General features: G+C 35.1%; 1 protein-coding gene across 1 annotated transcript in view; it reads left to right on the forward strand.

Moving 5' to 3' along the window:
- Positions 1-11,918, forward strand: part of MEI4 (meiotic double-stranded break formation protein 4) — a 153,351-nt gene extending 141,433 nt beyond the window's left edge. The window contains exon 4 of the mRNA XM_062187226.1: positions 11,652-11,918. Coding sequence (XP_062043210.1) covers positions 11,652-11,918 — 267 coding nt within the window. The remainder of the gene's footprint in view (positions 1-11,651) is intronic.
- Positions 11,919-19,408: the final 7,490 nt, after the last annotated feature.

Here is a 19,408-nt window from a genome sequence, read left to right on the forward strand (position 1 = left end):
TAGAAAGAATTTTGTAGGAGTGCCTCTTTTTCAATTGTTCTGAACAGTTTAAGAATAATTGGAGTTAGTTCTTCTTTGAATGTCTGGAAGAATTCAGCAGTGTATCCATCCAGTCCTTGGCTTTTCTTTGATGGGAGGGCCTTTATTACTGATTCAATTTATGTCTGCGTTATGTGTCTGTTTAGGTTTTCCATGTCTTCATGGTTCAATTTCATTAGGTTGTATGTGTCCAGGAATCTATCCATTTCTGATCGATATCCCTGTTTGCTGGCATACAACTCTTTGTAGTAATTTCTGATGACTCTTTTTATTTCTGTGGTGTCTGTTGTTACATTTTCTTTCTCATCTCTGATTTTATAGATTTGGGTCTTTTCTTTTTTTAGTCAGTTGGGCCAATGGTGTGTCAATTTTGTTTATTTTTTCAAAAAAACAGGTCTTCGTTTTGCTGTTCTTTTGTAATGTTTTTGGACTAATTCTGGTGATTTCTTCTCTAATTTTAATTATTTTTCTTCTACTATTTTGGGCCTGGTTTGCTGCAGTTTTTCTAGGCCCTTGAGATGCATTGATAGCTCATTTGTTTGGTGCCTTTCCAATTTCTTGATATAGGCACCTATTGCTATAATCTTTCCTCGTAACACTGCTTTTGGTGTATCCCATAAGTTTTGATATGTTGGGTTGTTATCCTCATTTACTTCAAGAAAGTGTTTGATTTCTCTTTTGATTTCTTCTATGACCCAATGATCATTCAAGAGCATGTTGTTCAGTCTCCACGTGTTTGCATATGCTTTAGTGATTCCAGAGTTGCTAATATCCAGCTTCATTCCACTGTGGTCTGAGAAGATACATGGTATGTTTTCAGTACTTTTCAATTTGCTGAGACTTGCTTTATGGCCTAGTACGTGGTCAGTCCTAGAGTAAGTTCCATGTACTGCTGAGAAGAATGTAAATTTTTTAAGTGTAGAATGGAAAGTTCTGTACATATCTGTTAGATCCATTTGGGCTCTAGTGTCGATTAAATCTGCTGTTTCCTTGTTGGTCTTCAGTCTGGTTGATCTGTCTATTGCTGAAAGCGGAGTATTGAAGTCCCCCAATACTATCGTATTGAAGTCTAAGTCTCCCTTTAAATTCCTTAACATATCTTTTAAATAACTCAGTGCCTTGTAATTAGGTGCATATACGTTTCTAATAGTTACATCTTCCTTTTGAATTGATCCCTTAATCATTATATAGTGCCCCTCTTTGTTTCTCTTAACAGTTTTTGTGTTTAAGTTTATTTTTTCTGATATTAAGATGGCTATGCCAGCTCTTTTTTCATTTCTGTTGGCATGGAATATCTTTTTCCTACCTTTCACTTTCAGTCTGCATGCATCTTTGTTGGAAAGATGTGTTTCTCGTAAGCAGAAAATAGATGGGTTCTGTTTTTTAATCCATTCAGCCAGTCTGTTCCTTTTAACTGGAGAGTTGAGGCCATTAACATTCAATGTGACTATTGAGAAATTGTGACTTTGCCCTGCCATTTTCCCAAAGATATTTCTAATATATGCTTTGAACTTCCTGTGATCTTTTATGGGAAGTTTTCTTCCTTTACCTTCTTTCATATTGATGGCCGTGTTTATGTGTGTAACACATCTTTAAGCATCTTTACAGGGCTGGACGAGTGGTGACAAATCTTTCAATTTCTGTTTGGTATGAAAGGTCTTTGTTTCACCTTCATTCACAAATGAGAGCTTTCCAGGATATAATATTCTGGGATGGTATTTTTTTTTTTTCTCTTAATACTTGGGCCATTCCCTCCTGGCCTGTAGGCTTTCTAATGAGAAGTCTGCTGTGAGTCTAATTGGAGATCCTCTGAGAATAATTTGACATTTCTCTTTTGCAAATTTTAGAATCTTTTCCTTATGTTTCACTGTGGTGAGTTTCATTACAATGTGTCGTGGTGAGGATCTCTTTTCGTCATGTTTATTGGGGGTTCTATGTGCTTCCTGTACTTGGATGTCTCTGTAATTCTCCAGACCCAGGAAGTTTTCTGCTAGTATCTCACTAAAAAGGCCTTCTGATCCTTTATCTCTCTCCATGCCTTGAGGAACTCCTCAAACCAGAATGTTGGTTTTTTTAATAGTATCCTGTAGATTCCCAACAATATTTTTTTTTAATTTTTAATTTCCTCTTCTTTTCTTTGGTTTGACTATATGCTTTCCTGTTCTCTGTCTTCTAAGTCTGATATTCTGTCTTCTATCTCACTGATTCTGTTTCTAAGGCTCTCAAATTCATTTGTCATTTGTTCTATTGAATTATTCATTTCAGTTTGTTTTCTCTTCAGTATTTCAATTTCATGTTCTACTAAGTTCCTCATTTCATTTAGTTTCCTCCTTAATATTTCATTTCCACGAGAGAGATTTTCTGTCCTGTCCTATATGGATTTCTGTACTTCATGCATTTGTTTTTGATAACTTCTAGATGTTCTTATCATAAATTTTTTGAATTCTGTATCTTGCATTTCTTCTGTCTGATCAATTTCATAATCTTGTATTAGAGTGTCATGTTCATTTGGGAGCATCATGGTGTCTTCCTTGTTCTTGGTTCCTCAGTTTCTGTGTTTGTTGTGTGGCATTGTGGAGATATCCTTTGGTTTGTTCTTCTTCTTTTTTTTTTTTTCTTGCTGTGGTGGCTTTACTCGTTATACTATGACTCATGTGGTATTTGTGGCCAGAGAGCTCTGTTCAGTTCTTCAGGGTTAAGGGTGTGCCAAAGGTGACACACGCAGGTTTGGCATTGTAAATCTTTTCTTCCTCTTTTTTTTTTTTTATTTAGAAGGCAAGTAATTCCACTCAGCTGAGCTCTTCTACTTGATGGCATTCAGTACCTAAGCACTAGTCCCAGTGGGTATAATATAAGTCTTCTCTGTCCCAAGGACCACACAAAGGATCTATGCAGTCCTCAGTGTAAGCTCAGATTCCCCTGTGATGTCTCTCACCAGGTAACCAAGGTTACTGAGTTTGTGGCGTCTTCCACTGAGACTACTACTCATGTCTCAGCTACACCATGAGTTCTCCCACACACCCTTAATTTTTTTTTTTTAATCACAGTCATGGTTCATAAGCTCCACACATTCACTAGGTCTTAACCTCTTGTTAATTATTCCCAACCAGAGTCAAGTTTTTCTGTTTGGTTGAGGGCGGGCACAACCCCAAGCTGGTGCAGCTGTTATGTATGTCCAAAATGGTGTCTGCTCTATTGTCTCACACTCCTTTGTAAGGTGTGTGGAGAGAGAGAATTGTGTCCAAATCATCCCTTTTGTTTTTGTCTCTCCTCTAGTTAGGCTGGTGTACTTTCCTCCACAGTGCTTCAAGCCTCGCTACCTCTGGGCTCTTCCTGCCACTTTTCCACCACTGTCTGGGGTACTGCTGTTTCACCTCACCTCTGTTTCCAGTGCTGGTGTGGAGGAGGAGATGCCTGGCAGCTGGGCTCCCGTGCCGTGTGCACCCATGTCCTCCACGTAGATCCACCGTGTCCCTCTAATTCCGGAAGAATTCCCTCTGCAGTTTTTTTTCCCTAACTCTTCCCTGAGACTTCAGTATCTCCACTTTTATTAAACTATATTTTCCTGGACTATCAGTGAGCTTCCTCCCTATTTTACCATTTGGAGCCTTAATCACATAATTAAAGAGATTTAATATAGATACAAAAGGAGAGCTGATTCTATATTATCCCAACTTCCATCATTCCTTTATCTTTTTTGAATTGAAAAAAAAATGTGTATATTTATGGTGTACTACATAAGGTTTTGATGAAAGTATTCATTGTGGAAGCGAATTAACATGTGTGTCACATTTCATACTTGTCATTTTCTTATTTTGAGAACATATGATCTATTATGTTAAGAATTTTAAACTATACAACATAATGTTATTAACTATAGATACCAGAGTGTACAATAGATGTCTGTACTTACTCCTCTTTTCCAGCTGAAATTCTGTGTCCGCTCACAACATCTCTCCAATTCTCCCAGCCCATAGCCTCTAGCAACAAGTGTTCTCACTGTTTAAGTGAAATCTATGGTATTAGTCTTTCTGTGCCTGAGTTATTTCACTTAATTTAATATCCTCCAGGTTCATCCATGTTGCTGCAAATGATAGATTTTCTTTGTTGTTTAAGACTGGAAAGTATCCCATTATTTATAGATACCACACTATTTAAATATTTTCATCCATTGATAGACATACAGGTTACTTCTCTCAGCTATAGTGAATAATACTGAAATGAACGTAGGTATCTCTGTTACATACAGGTTTAATTTCCTCTGGATATATATTGAGTAGTATGGGTCTGCTGATTGATGTCCTAGTTTACACTTAATATTTAATATTTTGAAGAACTTCAGATGGTTTTTCATAGTGGCAGAACTAATGTATATTCCCAACAAGTGTGTACAAGGGTACCTTTTTCTCCACACACTAGCCAACACTGCTCTCCTGTTTTTCCACAAGAACCAGCTTGTCAGATGCCAGGTAATGTCTCATCACAATTTTTGATGGCATTGCTGTGATGCTTGTTGATGGTGAACATTTTTCTTAAACCTATTGTCCATTTTTATATCTTTTATTGACAAATGAATACTTAGGTCCTTTTTGCATTTTCAATTTGAAGTATTTATTTTCTTCCTATTGATGCATGTTTGTTTCTTTATATTTTAATTGTTAATACCTTATCAGGCCTGTGGCTTGAAAATATTTTCTCATTCTAGAAAATATCTCTTCACTAGTGAATTTTAACATGTTTTTGCAGAAGCATTTTAGTTATATTTAAAGCCGTCTGACTAGTTGTTCTTTTCTGGTCTGTGCTTTAAAAAAATCATTGTACAAACTGCTGTCGAAGAGCTTTTGCCCTATATTTTCTTCTAGTAGTTTTGTGCTTTCCTATCTTATATTTAAGTCTTTAATCCACTTTGTATTGATTTTAAAAATGGTGTGTGATGTTGGGTTTAATTTCATTCTACATGTGGATATGTAGTTTTCCAAAGATCATTTATTGAAAACATTATATATTATTTACATTGCGTGTTGTTTGCATATTTGTGGCACTCAGTTAAACCTAGATGCTTGTGTTTATTTCTTTGCCCTCTATCCCTTTCCACTGGTTGATGTGTGTTTTGATACTAATACATTGCTGTTTTGTCTATTATTTATACCTTCATAGAAGATTGTGAAATCAGGTAGTAAAGGATGCATCCATTTTGTTCTTTTGTTCAACATTACTTTGGCCATTCAAGGTCTTTTGCAGTTTCATACAATTTTTATAAAGGATTTTTCTACTCACGAGTCTAATTGAAGAGGAAAAGTGATTAATAATTGAAACAGTAGACAATAGCATGAACATATCAGTTAGTTCAACTTACAATATTCTGACTGAAAAATGAAGTGGAACAAATTTCTACTCCACATAGGCTGTAGGGAAGAGTAGAGCTTTCAATGGAAATTTTCAACAAGTGTGATCAATTCCTAAATCATTTCTCAGAACAATTATAACAGGAGATAACTTTGCCAGTATGATCCTGAAGACAAAACAGAAAGACATGGCTGCCAAGAGGTGGAAGTGGTCCTGTCAAAGCAAAAGTGAACCATTAAAGACCAAATATCATGGCAACAAATCCTTGGAAAGATCAAGGCATTTTGCTTGTTGACTCTATGGAAGGACAAAGAATGACACACATGCTTATTACGAGAATACTTTGAGAAAGTTAGCCAAAGCTTTACCAAAAAAGTGCCCAGGGAAAGATTCACCAGTGACTACTTCTCCACCATGATTGTGTTCCTACTCATTGCCCTTGTCAAACATGGGGAATTCTTGTAAGAATTCCAATGGGAAATTACGTTAGGCATCCACCTAACAGTTTTGGTTTTGTTCCAACTTCTTTTATTTTTCCTTAATTTTAAATTTTCTTCAAAGGACATACATTTTTCTTCAGTTAATAACGCAAAAAAAAAATATTTTGAATTGATTAAATTATCAGAATCCTCAGTTCTTAGGGATAGCCTAAAAATTTTGGCTATTTCTAACACAAGTGTCTCTAACCTGGTAAAACATGTGTTGAGATATAAAGTTTATATTTTTAATTTTTATCTTTTAATTCCATTTTCTGCAGACTATTTGATGTCCTTTCATATTAGCGTATCTCTTCAGTTCTACTAATATTTTATGTATATATTTAGGCCCTCCAAAGTTGCATGCATATATTTTTATAATTGTTATATCCTTTTGTTAATTGACACCCTTTTTCATTATTTAATAGTCTTTTCTCTCTTATAGTCATTGACTTGAAGTCTATTTTGTTTGAATTAAATATAGCTAGTCTTTCTGTCCTTTGGTTATGGTTTTCATGGAGTATCTCTCTCCATTACTTTAGTTACAGTATATAAATGTGCTTAAAGTTGATGTCTGTTGGAGACTATAACTATATATACAGTATATATATATGTGTGTATATATATATACATATATATTCTGTCATACTGTATCTTGTGGATGGATAATTTAAACAATTTACATTTAAGGTATTATTAACAAGTAAGGATTTAACACTGTGATATTGATAGGTAAGGACTTAACACAGTCTCTGTTGTTTATAGATGCTTTGTTCTTTTGTTTCTCTATTGCTATCTCCCTTTGTGGTTAGATGTTTTCTCCAGTGATGTGCTTTGATTTCTTATCTATTGTATATCTCCTACAGTTTTTGCTTTATGGCTACCAAAATTAAGTTTACATAAAGCCTCTTATAATTATGCTCCTATTTTCAGATAACTGTAAACTTGGTCATATAAAAAATTGCACATTTTACGACATCCCCACATTTTATGTTTCATGTCACAGTTTACATCTTTTTTCATGATATATCCCTTACCAAGTTATTATAAATGTTATTATTTGACTATTTACCTTTTAATATTCATATTAAAGATAGAAGTGCTTTATGGGCCATATTTACAGTATTTGAATATTCTGATTTTTTTAGAGATTTATTTTATTTGAAAAGCAGAGCTACAGAGAGGCAGAGGCAGAGAAAGACAGAGAGGTATGAACCATCCACTGGTTCACTCCCAAATTGGCCGCAACAGCTAGAGCTGTGCTGATCCAAAGACAAGAGCCAGGAGATTCTTCCAGGTCTCCCATGCGGCTGCAGGGACCCAAGTACTTGGGCCATCTTCTACTGCTTTCCCAGGCCATAGCGGAAATCTGGATTGGAAGTGGAGAAGCTGGGTCTTGAACCAGCACCCATATGGAATGCAGGCACTTCAGGCCAGGGCATTAACCTGCTGCACCACAGTGCCAGCCCCCTAAATAACATTATTTCCTTTCAACTCAAAAAATTCCCTTTAATAGTTACTGTAAGAAAATTCTGGTGATGATGAACTCTGTCAGATTCTGTTTATCTAAGAAAATCCTTGTCTCTTTTCATTTTTAAAAGATAGCTTTTTCAGATAAAATATTCTTAATTAGAAGGTTTTTTTTAACATTCATTATATATATATATATATATATATATATATATATATATATATATCACCCTTCTGTTTCCTAACCTATAAGAATTCTAATGAGAAACCCACTGTTCTTGGAACTCCTTAGTATGTGATAACCTTTTGTCTGCTGCTTTCAGTATATTCCTTTTTTTTTATTTGATTTTTGGCCATTCACTTATAATATGTCTTGGTACCACCTTATCTGGATTGAAAATAACTGGAGACCTTTGAATTGCCTTTACTTGGCTTAGAGAAAATTTCAACTATTTGTTTAAATAAGATTCCTGATCCCATGTTGCTTGCTCTCTCTTTGTTCTTTAAATCCAGTTAGAATACTTGCTCCTTTGATGCTATCCCATGAATATTATATGCTTTTTCATTCTTTTTCATTCATTTTTCCTTTTTAAAATGTATCTGTATGTTTTCATTTAACCTGTATTCTCATTAGAAGAATTCTGTTGATAATATCAGCTGCATTTATCATTTCATTCATTATATTTTCATATCCAGAATTCTCTTTGCCTTTTAAAAATAATTTATTATTATTTAACTGATTTTGTTGAATTGTTTTTTCTGTATTTTTTAGGTCCACTGAACTCTTAAAAAATTGCTTTTTAAATAATTGTCAAGAAGTTTATACACCTTCATTTCTATGGAGTCAGCTATTGAGATATTATCATGATTTTTTTTTTTTTTAGAATTTCATACCTCTGTGGTTTTTCGTGTCTTCTCTTATTTACATGGATGTTTGTGCATTTGAGTGAGCCTCTTCCAGACTTCATAGGCTGCTTTTGGTATGCAGAGACTTACCTCTTTGAAGTGGCAGATATGTACAAGGATGCCTGCTGGGTAGCTTGCAGAATTTCTGTCATCAGTGAGGTGTAGCTCTGTAGAACCTGTGTGAATCTGTCAGCTGATATTAATGTTGATGAAAAATGTAAAGATCCTCAGCAGCCGAAACCACAGTACGCTGTTGTGCTTAGAATTGTTAGGTTTGTAAATGCTAGGGTTCTAATGTCTTCTTATCCCACCAAGGAAGTTATGGCAGAGGCAATACCTTTGACATTCAGTTTGGTCTTTGGGGCCTTTGTGGTGGCTGCGGTACCATTATCTGATAAGGGAAGCAACCGTAGCGTGGAGGCCTGAAGCACAGGAACGTATGGGGGCACTATGGCTGTGGTATACAGAGTAGTAATGGTAGTAAAGGCGCTGGTGCCTGGGTATACCTAGTACTGTGTTACTAATAGTTTGCAGAGCTCTAGTTCTTGTGAAACAGTGGGTAAGTTGAGACAGATGTGCTTAGAGTTATAGTAGCTCCAGGATCAAGATAGACACTTTTTTTTTTTTTTTGACAGTCAGAGTGGACAGTGAGAGAGCGAGAGACAGAGAGAAAGGTCTTCCTTTTGCCATTGGTTCACCCTCCAATGGCCGCTGCGGTAGGCGCGCTGCGGCCGGCGCACCACGCTGATCCGAAGGCAGGAGCCAGGTGCTTCTCCTGGTCTCCCATGGGTTGCAGGGCCCAAGCACTTGGGCCATCCTCCACTGCACTCCCTAGCCACAGCAGAGAGCTGGCCTGGAAGAGGGGCAACCGGGACAGAATTTGGTGCCCCGACCAGGAGTAGAACCTGGTGTGCTGGCACTGCAGGCAGAGGATTAGCCTATTGAGCCGCGGCGCCGGCCAAGATAGACCCTTACTCGCTGTGACAGGCCAGTTGGTTTCCAGAGTACAGGCATGATTAGAAAGACCACGTCTCCAGGGAAAACTGTCTTTGAATAGCGATATTTCCAGTGTCTATTTGTGGATTGGTATAGTGCAGCCATAGAATCCACATCCAGAGTTTGAATACTCATTAGTGACAACAATTTGAGAGGTTGGAGCAAACATGGAGTTGTGAAAGGTTGTGACTCAGTTCCTGAAGCAGCACGTTAGTGGCTGCCTCTCAGGAGAGGAGTAGAGGGACATTAAGACATGTCTCAGAGAGGTAGTTCTTATTACAAGCCTTGAAGGAAAGTATTTATGTATTTCAGATATCTGTTTATATACTTGACTCTGTTTACTGTGCCAACTTGTTGAAGAATAAATTCCTCTGCTTATATAAGAACATTCCTCCATTTTTGTCTTACTACAACAAATAGATTTTGATAAATGTTTTGAACACATTTCTTTCTTTTCCCTAATGGTAATATTTTATAATAAACTTGAGCAAATTGTGTAAGAAAAAAGGGCCTGGTTAGGATATGGTCGGGGAGAGTGAGGCAACAATGTTCTTCCACAAGAAGCATCAGAGACAGGCTTTGGTGAACATGTCCCTCTTTATTCACAACAATGTACGCTTTTAAAGGGCAGGCAGAAGGGGCATAACTAACTCCGGGGAACACTAACTCTATAGGATAGAACCAACACTGATGCCAATGTGCCTCTCCAATCAGCTTGAAAGTCACTTGGCTAGGATAGCTTTCCAGGAGTGTCTGGGCCATACCTGGGAGCAGTTTACCTGATTGGCTGAAGGCAGGGATGGAGAGAAATGTGCCTGCCAGGAGCCAGGCTGTTGGGTCCCTCCCGGGAGGCATGGCATGCCATGCCCTCTCAACCTCCTGTATGTGCAGGGCAGGCAGCCTCATGGGATCACCCACAATATGGAACCTTGATGTTCTAGAAACTGCTTCCCAAGGCTCAGTTTCTATGATGATAAAATGGCAATAAGTAGTCTATTGACTTCATAAGGCTTCTAAAACATTTCTTAATCAGTAAATGATAAAGCCTATTTCTATTTTTACACAAATTCTAGTATTCTTTCATGTTATGTTTGTCATTTACTTTTTAAAACTTTCTATTTCAGCATAGTTTTAAATTTATAAAGCAAATTTTATAGTAAACCAAGTTTCCATATGCCACACATCAGGCTCCCCACATTTTAGTATATTTGCCACAATTAATGAGCCATGCCCAGCTTCTCCTAGTTTTTATCTCAATCCCCTCCCTTCCTTCCACCCTCACAGCCTCTACTCCAGTAGTCAGTGTAGTGTGTTCAGACTGAGTTTGGTTTTATTTGTTTGTTTAACCTCCCATATATGAAACATTTGTCTTTCAGTGGTTGAATTCATTAACTTAACATTATGTCCTGCAGTTCCATCCATTTTGCTGCATCTGTCAGATTTTTTTCTTTTTCATGACTGTATAATGTGCCTCATATCTAACCATAGAGGCCAAAATAATAAGTTCTACAAGCATGTCTGCATTTATTATTATGTCCATGTATCTGATTCAAGAAAGTCTAATAATATTCTTCTGTAACTTATAGACTTAAGAATGAGATCACATCTTGTTGCTTACAGATCACAACCCTGCTTGCTCTCAGACTGTTTTACATCTAAGCATGCTTCTAAAATCCTATTCTAAAGATCCTTGTATTATTGGCAAGAGTTTCATACATTGGAAATCTTTGGCAAAATGTTAAATTCAGCACCAGCACTCAACATTGACATATGTATGACTCTGCCAAGTAATCCCTGATTTCTCTGAGTAATGAATTACCAGTTGAATATCCATTGTCCAAAATACTTAAGACCCGAAGTCCTTTGGATATCATTTTTTTTTTTTTAGATTTTGGGATATTTGTGTATACATAATGAGATATTTCAAGGATGACCCAAATCCATACACTAAATTAATTTATGCTTTTAATGTGAATAATCAGAAGACATTTTATATAGTATTTTTAGTGTGCCTACATTTTGACTGTGAAATCACATGAAATCAAGTGTGGAATATCCCACTTGTGACACACCTGTCAATGCTTATAGATTTTAGATTTTGGATCATTCTGGATTTCTGTTTTTATTTTTATGTTAGGGAATGCTCAGCTTGTATTTCAAGATTATAGATAAATGATTTGGAGGTTTGTGAATCATTGAGAAAATAAAGTCATCTACAAATATTGTTCTTGAAAATGGTATTTTGTTCTTTGTTCTTCCAAACTCTACTAATCAAAGGGACAAAAAGACAGATACTACACAAAAATAAAATATTTTAAATGCTTTATTTCTGTTTGAAAATGTAGTGTCTTTATTAAGCATTTTTCTGAGATATTCTATACCCAACTTTTTAAAAAGAAGTTTGTTGTTCATTTATAGGCACAAGCATGTTATGATGTGACACGCTATGAAAATATTTTCTCCTTATTCTGGGTTCTGGAGCAGCTTCTTCAAAAGAAAATTGAAGAGAACACCTCAAGTACAGGGCATAATGAACAAGAAATCAAGAAATTTCTACAGAAGCATGATGAAATTATTTTCCAACTCTCTGATGCATTTCCTTTATTTACCTTGTATTTATGGAGAGTAGGCATTCTCTTAAACTCAGCAGAAGTTGAAGTTGTTGAAAATAATGCACTTTCTTAGAAATTCACCAAATAACAGAAGCATACTAAAATTGAATGTATGGAGATCATTCGCATAGAAGATTTCAAGAATATTTAAAATAAGATTTTAAAATTTATCTCTAAACATAATCATTAATTCAAGTTAATTGTTTGTCTTAAAATGTATACATAGTATTATGAGTCATATTTCTATATTAATGTCAGCTTGAGAGTGCCCTCCTTATTGCCATGTAACTGTATTTATAATGTCATTCAATACAGTCTACATCTGTTTTTCTCTAAAATGGACCATTAATGTGTCTGTCTCATAAAAGATGTTTAAAATATAAAAGGCTTCCATGTAAGGCATGTACCATGGTAATGAATGAGATATTAAAATTCTGTTGCTTTATCAACACAAAGTGTTCAAAATATATGGCTGTAAATGCAATTTTTAAGACTTTTTTCTTACATATTGCACATATATCATTGTTTGTCATGTTAGAGATAATTCATATAGAAGGGAAAATATTTTTAAAATTTGTAAACCTCATGTCTTTCAATGTCATATAACCAATGTGGTTGTAATGTCCTTTTGAAAGTACTAATTAGTTGTATGAAATATTCTACTTGGTTTTCAACAAGTATTGTTTTGATTCTGTTGATCACATGTTATATTCTTAAAAGTATTAAAACATACTTGTCACATATAGTTATTCCATTAGGAAAATTTATGACTTCTTACATATACCAAGAAATATACTTTATAGTTATTAAATGTATTGGTTGAATTTTCCAGTTATACAACTTCGTCAACTTTATTTAAAGTATCAAAAATACCCCAAAAATCCTAGCAAACATTGTGTGATTTCCTATGGAATTCCACCTAAAATATATACAAAGTTAAATAATTGGCCACAACTCTTTTTGGAGTTATTTATAGCTTTCTTGAAAGCATAATGTCTATTTTTTTCATTTATTAAACTTTTATTTAATGAATATAAATTTCCAAAGTACAACGTATGGGTTACAATGGCTTCCCCCCTCCCATAACTTCCCTCCCACTTGCAACCCTCCCCTTTCCCGATCCCTCTCCCCTTCCATTCACATCAAGATTCATTTTCAATTCTCTTTATATACAGAAGATCAGTTTAGTATATATTAGGTAAAAATTTCAACAGTTTTCCCCCATATAGCAACACAAAGTGAAAAAAATACTGTTGGAGTACTAGTTATAGCATTAAATAACAGTGTACAGCACATTAAAGACAGAGATCCTACATAATATTTTTAAAAATTAATTAATTTTCTATGCCATTTCCAATTTAACACCAGTTTTTTTTATTTCCAATTATCTTTATATACAGAAGATCGATTCAGTATATAATTAGTAAAGATCTCATTAGTTTGTACCCACACAGAAACACAAAGTGTAATAATACTCTTTCAGTACTAGTTATAGCATCACTGCACATTAGACAACTAGTCCAAATGATCAATTTCAGTTCACAATTGATGGTCTAAGAGTCAAAGGGATCACACAAACAAGATTAGTGTCTGCTAATACTAACTAATAGAATCAAAAAGGGAGAGAAGGATCCAACATGGGAAGCGGGATACACAGCAGACTCATAGAATGGCAGATGTCCTAAACAACACTTTGGCCTCAGAATCAGCCCTTAAGGCATTCGGATCTGGCTCAAGAGCCCATGAGAGAATTGTAGGCATGGAAAGCCAAGATACCATGGAAAAGTAAAAAAAAGAAGACCTAAATGAAAGATCTCTGTGAGTGAGATCCCAGTGGAAAGAACGGGGCCATCAAAGAAGGAGGTACCTTTCTCTGAAGGAAGGAGAGAACTTCCACTTTGACTATCACCCTATCAGGATAAGATCAAAGTCAGCGAACTCTAAAGGCTTCCATAGCCTTGGCAACTCATGACTAGAGCCTAGGGAGATTACTGACGCCATGAACAAGAGTGTCAAATTGTTAAGTCAGCAACAGGAGTCACTGTGTACTTACTTCTCATGTGGGATCTGTCCTTAATGTGTTGTCTAATGTGCAGTGATGCTATAACTAGTACTGAAACAGTATTATTGCATAATGTCTATTTTTAATGCTAAAACTTAGTTTATGTCAACCAAGTTTTGATTGTAACAAATAACAAAGTATCAGTGACATACAGCAGTAAATATTTTTTCTCGCATATCTTCAGGTCACTTGAGGACCAGCTGATTTGGAATAGACTGCTGGAAAGAGCTCTGTTTCAGTTTCAGATTTCGACAGACAGGTCTCCTTGCTACAAGTTAAGCTTCGGTCTTTTCTCCATATGTAAGAGCTACTCAGGAGAATCTCTTTTAATAGTAATGACAGTTAAGCAAGATGAAAAGGAAATGGCCACATGGATTGATGAAAATACATCAAATGGTTCAATCCAAAGAAAAGGAACAAGGAAGTATATTATAATATGAGTGAGAGAACTTGCAAAAAAAATTACTTGGAAAGGGGAATGGATGCAGAAGTGGGTAGAAAATTGGAGCCAATAAATTCTTCCACTACAAATACTCACTGAACATAAGAAAGATATTACAGATCTTGGTATCTGACATATTTTTCTAATGTTTGATTTCTGTGAACACCTCTGAAGGTTCCTGTAAGTGACTTCAGTTGATGACATTACAGAAATCCACTTCCCATGGCATCGCCATCTTCCATATGGGTTTAAAAGGGTGGTAAATGTATACGCATCAGACACAGCCCTTTTTCCATTGTAGCCTACCAGTTCAATGTTCAGCAAATAGCTTTTTAACTAGAACAATTTTTTAATTCCAGTAGTTTTCAAAGTTTAAAGCTCTAAAAATTGGCCTAGGAAATTAACTTATTATAGCAGAAGATATAAGATGTTGGGATTGTTGTTAACATACAAATTTGGTACTGTATTTATTTGTAAACACTTCATTCAGGTACATAATTCATAACTATTCATGGTCCTGTGTGTCAGTCTATCTTAGTATTAGTTGTAAAGTAAATTTAGCATTGTTTTGAGAACTAAATCTTCTGGTGAAAAAGAAGATAAAATGAGAATATTTGTGCTTATGTTATTTCAACAAGGCAGTTAAGCAGTTATGAATGTTTAAACCAGAATAGCAATATTTAAGAATATTATATCAATACAAAAAAAAGTGTTCCTCAACAGAAAAAACAATCATTGAATCTCAAAATGTCCATTTCACTCCATTGTATTTTTTACTTAGTGTAGGATTAACTCTATCATCATTAAGTAAACTTAAAATAGATCTTAATAAAAATTAAGAATTGGAATGGGAGAGGGAGAAGGAAGAAAAGTTGGAACGTGGGCAGGAGGGATGGTAGAGTGGGAAGTATCACTACGTTTCTAAATCTATATATATGAAATACATGAAACTTGTATAACAAAATTTTTTAAAAATGTTGTATCAATTTCAGTTTGGTTAATGTCTTCTCTAGAATTAAGGTTTTGAGTATAAGAATAATTCAGACAGTAGAAATTAGATAGCACTGAAATTAAGTACAGGAGAGGGTAGGACATAAAATAGAATTATCCCAAAAATAGAGGCTATAATAAAAATGATCATAGTTGATATCACTTAGGTGGTGTTTATTGTATATGATATAAATATATGTGTGGTAATAGATAATATCATTATGTATACATAAAATATATGAGGTATGTACATACCATAAGTCACATATAAACAAATATAATTCATTATAAAATAGCCAGATGCAGGCCGGCACCGTGGCTCACTAGACTAATCCTCCGCCTAGCGGCGCCGGCACACCAGGTTCTAGTCCCGGTCGGGGCACCGGATTCTGTCCCGGTTGCCCCTCTTCCAGGCCAGCTCTCTGCTGTGGCTAGGGAGTGCAGTGGAGGATGGCCCAAGTGCTTGGGCCCTGCAACCCATGGGAGACCAGGATAAGCACCTGGCTCCTGCCATCGGATCAGCACGGTGCGCCGGCTGCAGCACGCCAACCGCGGCGGCCATTGGAGGGTGAACCAATGGCAAAAGGAAGACCTTTCTCTCTGTCTCTCTCACTATCCACTCTGCCTGTCCAAAAAAAAAAAAAAAAAAAAAAAAAAGCCAGATGCAAATCTAAGCATTTTACATATGTTAATTCATTCATTTCTCCTATTAACTCTGTCATAGATATCTATCAATCATATAGATATCTTATCTAGCTATGAGATAGTTAGAGTTATTATCTCCATTTTAGACATCAAGAATTCCCAGCGAAAGAATGAAACAACTTGCCCAAGTTCACACAACCAGGAGGTAGCAGTCAGGTTTCAACCTCAGGAATTCTGTCTTCCTAGACCACATCACTATTGTGCCACACTGCTTATTAAGTATAAACTGTTCTGGGACTCCATGATAACTATAGTTTCTTTGTTATAGTCCTCAAGCCTTAATATACCTTGAGCTACAGATCTAATGTAATAGCAGTTGAAATTACTAGCTGTTAGCTTTTGAGCCATTACAGAACAATTCTGTTTAGTACTGTATTCAAGGAACAGCAACTTTGAGTTTTTGTTGGTTGTAGCATCATTCTGCTCAAGATTCTAGCCAAGTTATAGTCTTCAAATAAAAACTACAAAGTGTATAAATAAATGTAATTATTTTGCAAACTATTTTTGTTTTCAATGATATCGGAGATAAATAGCTAAGGGCAATAAATTCTTAGATAGGGAGGGAAAACTTATAAAATTTCATGCCCGTATGTAGACTTTCTAAAAGTCACATCATAGGAAAAATATTGATAACTATAGTTTATAATAATCTGATTTTACTTATTCAGCAAATATTAAGCACCAATTTGGTGTAAAATAATTATTTGCACAAATAATGAAAACATATTTATATAATTTGTCAGGTTTACAAAATAATTTTTTCTTTAAAACAGTCAATATAGAGACTCATCTACATCAATATTTGCTGTAGTAGTTAATTATGGTGATAAAGTTTATCTAATATTAAAAAGATATAGGAGTGTTATTGAAAGTTAATTCATTGTTTTAAATTTTTTATAGAATTTCAGTATCCTAAATTTATATGCTCAATGAATGGACTACTCTACAAGCTTCTAAATATTACAGAGCATAATTGACTCATAAGAAATAAATTTGGCTGCTTTTTTCATTTTCTTTTACAAAAATCTTTTTTCCATTTAATATTAAAAGAGTTTTTACTACTTATTACTAATAGGAAGCAAGTCTTGTGAAAAATTAGTCTAACATTTAGGAAAAATAATTCCATTTTAAAATTCATAAGTGTATCTTTTGAATTTGCAATATTTACTTCTAATATTTTAATCTAAATTTTGTTGTAGCTCTTTAAATGATTGGAGAACTTCTGTCATATTTCAATCTGCAGGTGTAAGTGCTGTATAGCTAGTCCAGTGGGACAGCTAATTTGCAGATGATTACATTGCTTTAGTTGTACGTGACCTGTATATAAAGCAGTTCCCACATGTGGTCCCCAGTCAGCCTTTCTCAGTTATCACTTGGGAAATTGAAAGAAATACAAATTCTAAACCTCCACCTAGACCTACAGCAGCATCAAAGCACTGTGAAGTTACAGCTCTGCAATCAGTGTTTTACAAGGTGTCCAAGTGTTTCTGATATCCAGTAATGCTGAAGTCATTATTTTTTACTGAACTGGGAGGTGTAATAAATATCAAACTCTTTAGGAAATAGGAAATCTTTAAAAAAACTTTTCTTATATATGCCTTAACATTCCACAAGAAGGTTTTCTTAGGGAACAAATTATTCATGATCCACTTCAATTAAATAACAAATTTATAAATAGATTAGTCCAACTTAGTAGCACTTTGGAAATTTGTATGTTTCCATTTATGTTTTAGTTACTTTACCAAAATATATAATTATTGTCCTTTGGAGGTAATTACCAAATATAACAATCTGTTTTAAGAGATTAAGAGATATAAATTAATTACAGCTCTTTGCATTTTCTCTGATTTATAGTGATAAAACTGTAGATACTTGAAAACATAATGTCACTTTACACTTAAGTGTAGATATTAAGTATACTAGATAACATCAGAATATTCTTTTCATTCCAAGACATCTGTTTGTATATATATGTAGTATAAATGTAATATATGTATGTTATATATGTATATTATATATAATACATGTAAAATATAACTTAGTTATAATTATATAATTGATTATTAACCCTAAAGATTAAATTTTAACTGCCTAAAATCCTGGAGCATGATGAGATATACATAGTTAACTCAGCTGTTGCACTTAATTTAATCTAATCATTTTGGTCTTTACCATGTTACTGTGAGCTCCAGAGTTATCTAAGGACAGCACCCCTGACATATGATGAGAGAACAGAGAGCTTACTGCTCTTAGCTTTAACAGCTAACCTACTGAGAAATTTTCAGGAAGGATTAACAATTTCAGAAACACTAGACATTCAACCATTAGGGGAAAATATATGTTTATTCTTTTTTCTTTTTTTTTTTTTTTGAATAAAGGAGATCCATAACTCTTGATACTAATTTTGAAGTTCAACAAAATTCTCCTTTCATATATTTCACCTTGTTATTTTTAAGAAGTGCTACAAAGGAAACACCATTGGTTCCTCATTTGCCCCAACTTACACTGAGGACTTTAACAGGCCTTGATATTGCCATGAAATATGAGTTTTGCTCCCAGGATAATGACAGAGCCAGACCACAAGCTTGAGAGGGGTAACCAAGGACTTTTAAAATATGTGGCTTGTCCACTTCTAGTGTGGTCAATGACCAACAATTGGATTTTGCCACAACTGAGTAGGCATTTTGTCTTTCAACTTGATTAAATCTAGAAAAGACAAAAAACTGGGTTGAGATAATGGAGCCAATCCAAATATAAAATGGAAAAAAGCAGAGCTACAAGAAACTTTATAGAAAGATTTGGATATGGTCTACCCAAAATAAATATGCCAATGCTATTCTCAAGTGAAAACTTTAAAAATTAATGATTTCAGGGCCTGTGCTGTGGCACAGCGGGTTAAAGCCCCAGCCTGCAGTACCGGCATCCCATATAGGCGCTGGTTCAAGTCCTGGTGGCTCCACTTCTGATCCAGCTGTCTGTGTGGCCTGGGAAAGCAGTAAAAAATGGCCCACGTCCTTGGGCTCCCACACCCTTGTGGGAGAACTGGAAGAAGCTCCTGGTTCCTGGCTTTGGATCCACATAGCTCTAACCATGGTGGACATACGGGGAGTGAACCAACACATGGAAGACTCTCTCTCTCTCTCTCTCTCTCTTCCTCCCTCCTTCCTCCTATCTGCCTCCCTATAACTCTGGCTTTCAAATAAAATAAATAAATAAATAAATATCTTTTTAAATTTATTTCCAAGGCTGGTTTGATCTTGGTTTTTGGTTCATGTAGTGATTTTCTTTTAAATAAAATCTGTTTCCATATCTATACCATAATCCATATACCTTTGCAAAATCACGTTATGAAGGTACATAGTAA

The sequence above is a fragment of the Lepus europaeus genome, chromosome 3, assembly GCF_033115175.1.
Source record: "Lepus europaeus isolate LE1 chromosome 3, mLepTim1.pri, whole genome shotgun sequence".
In the NCBI taxonomy this organism is placed as follows: domain Eukaryota; kingdom Metazoa; phylum Chordata; class Mammalia; order Lagomorpha; family Leporidae; genus Lepus; species Lepus europaeus.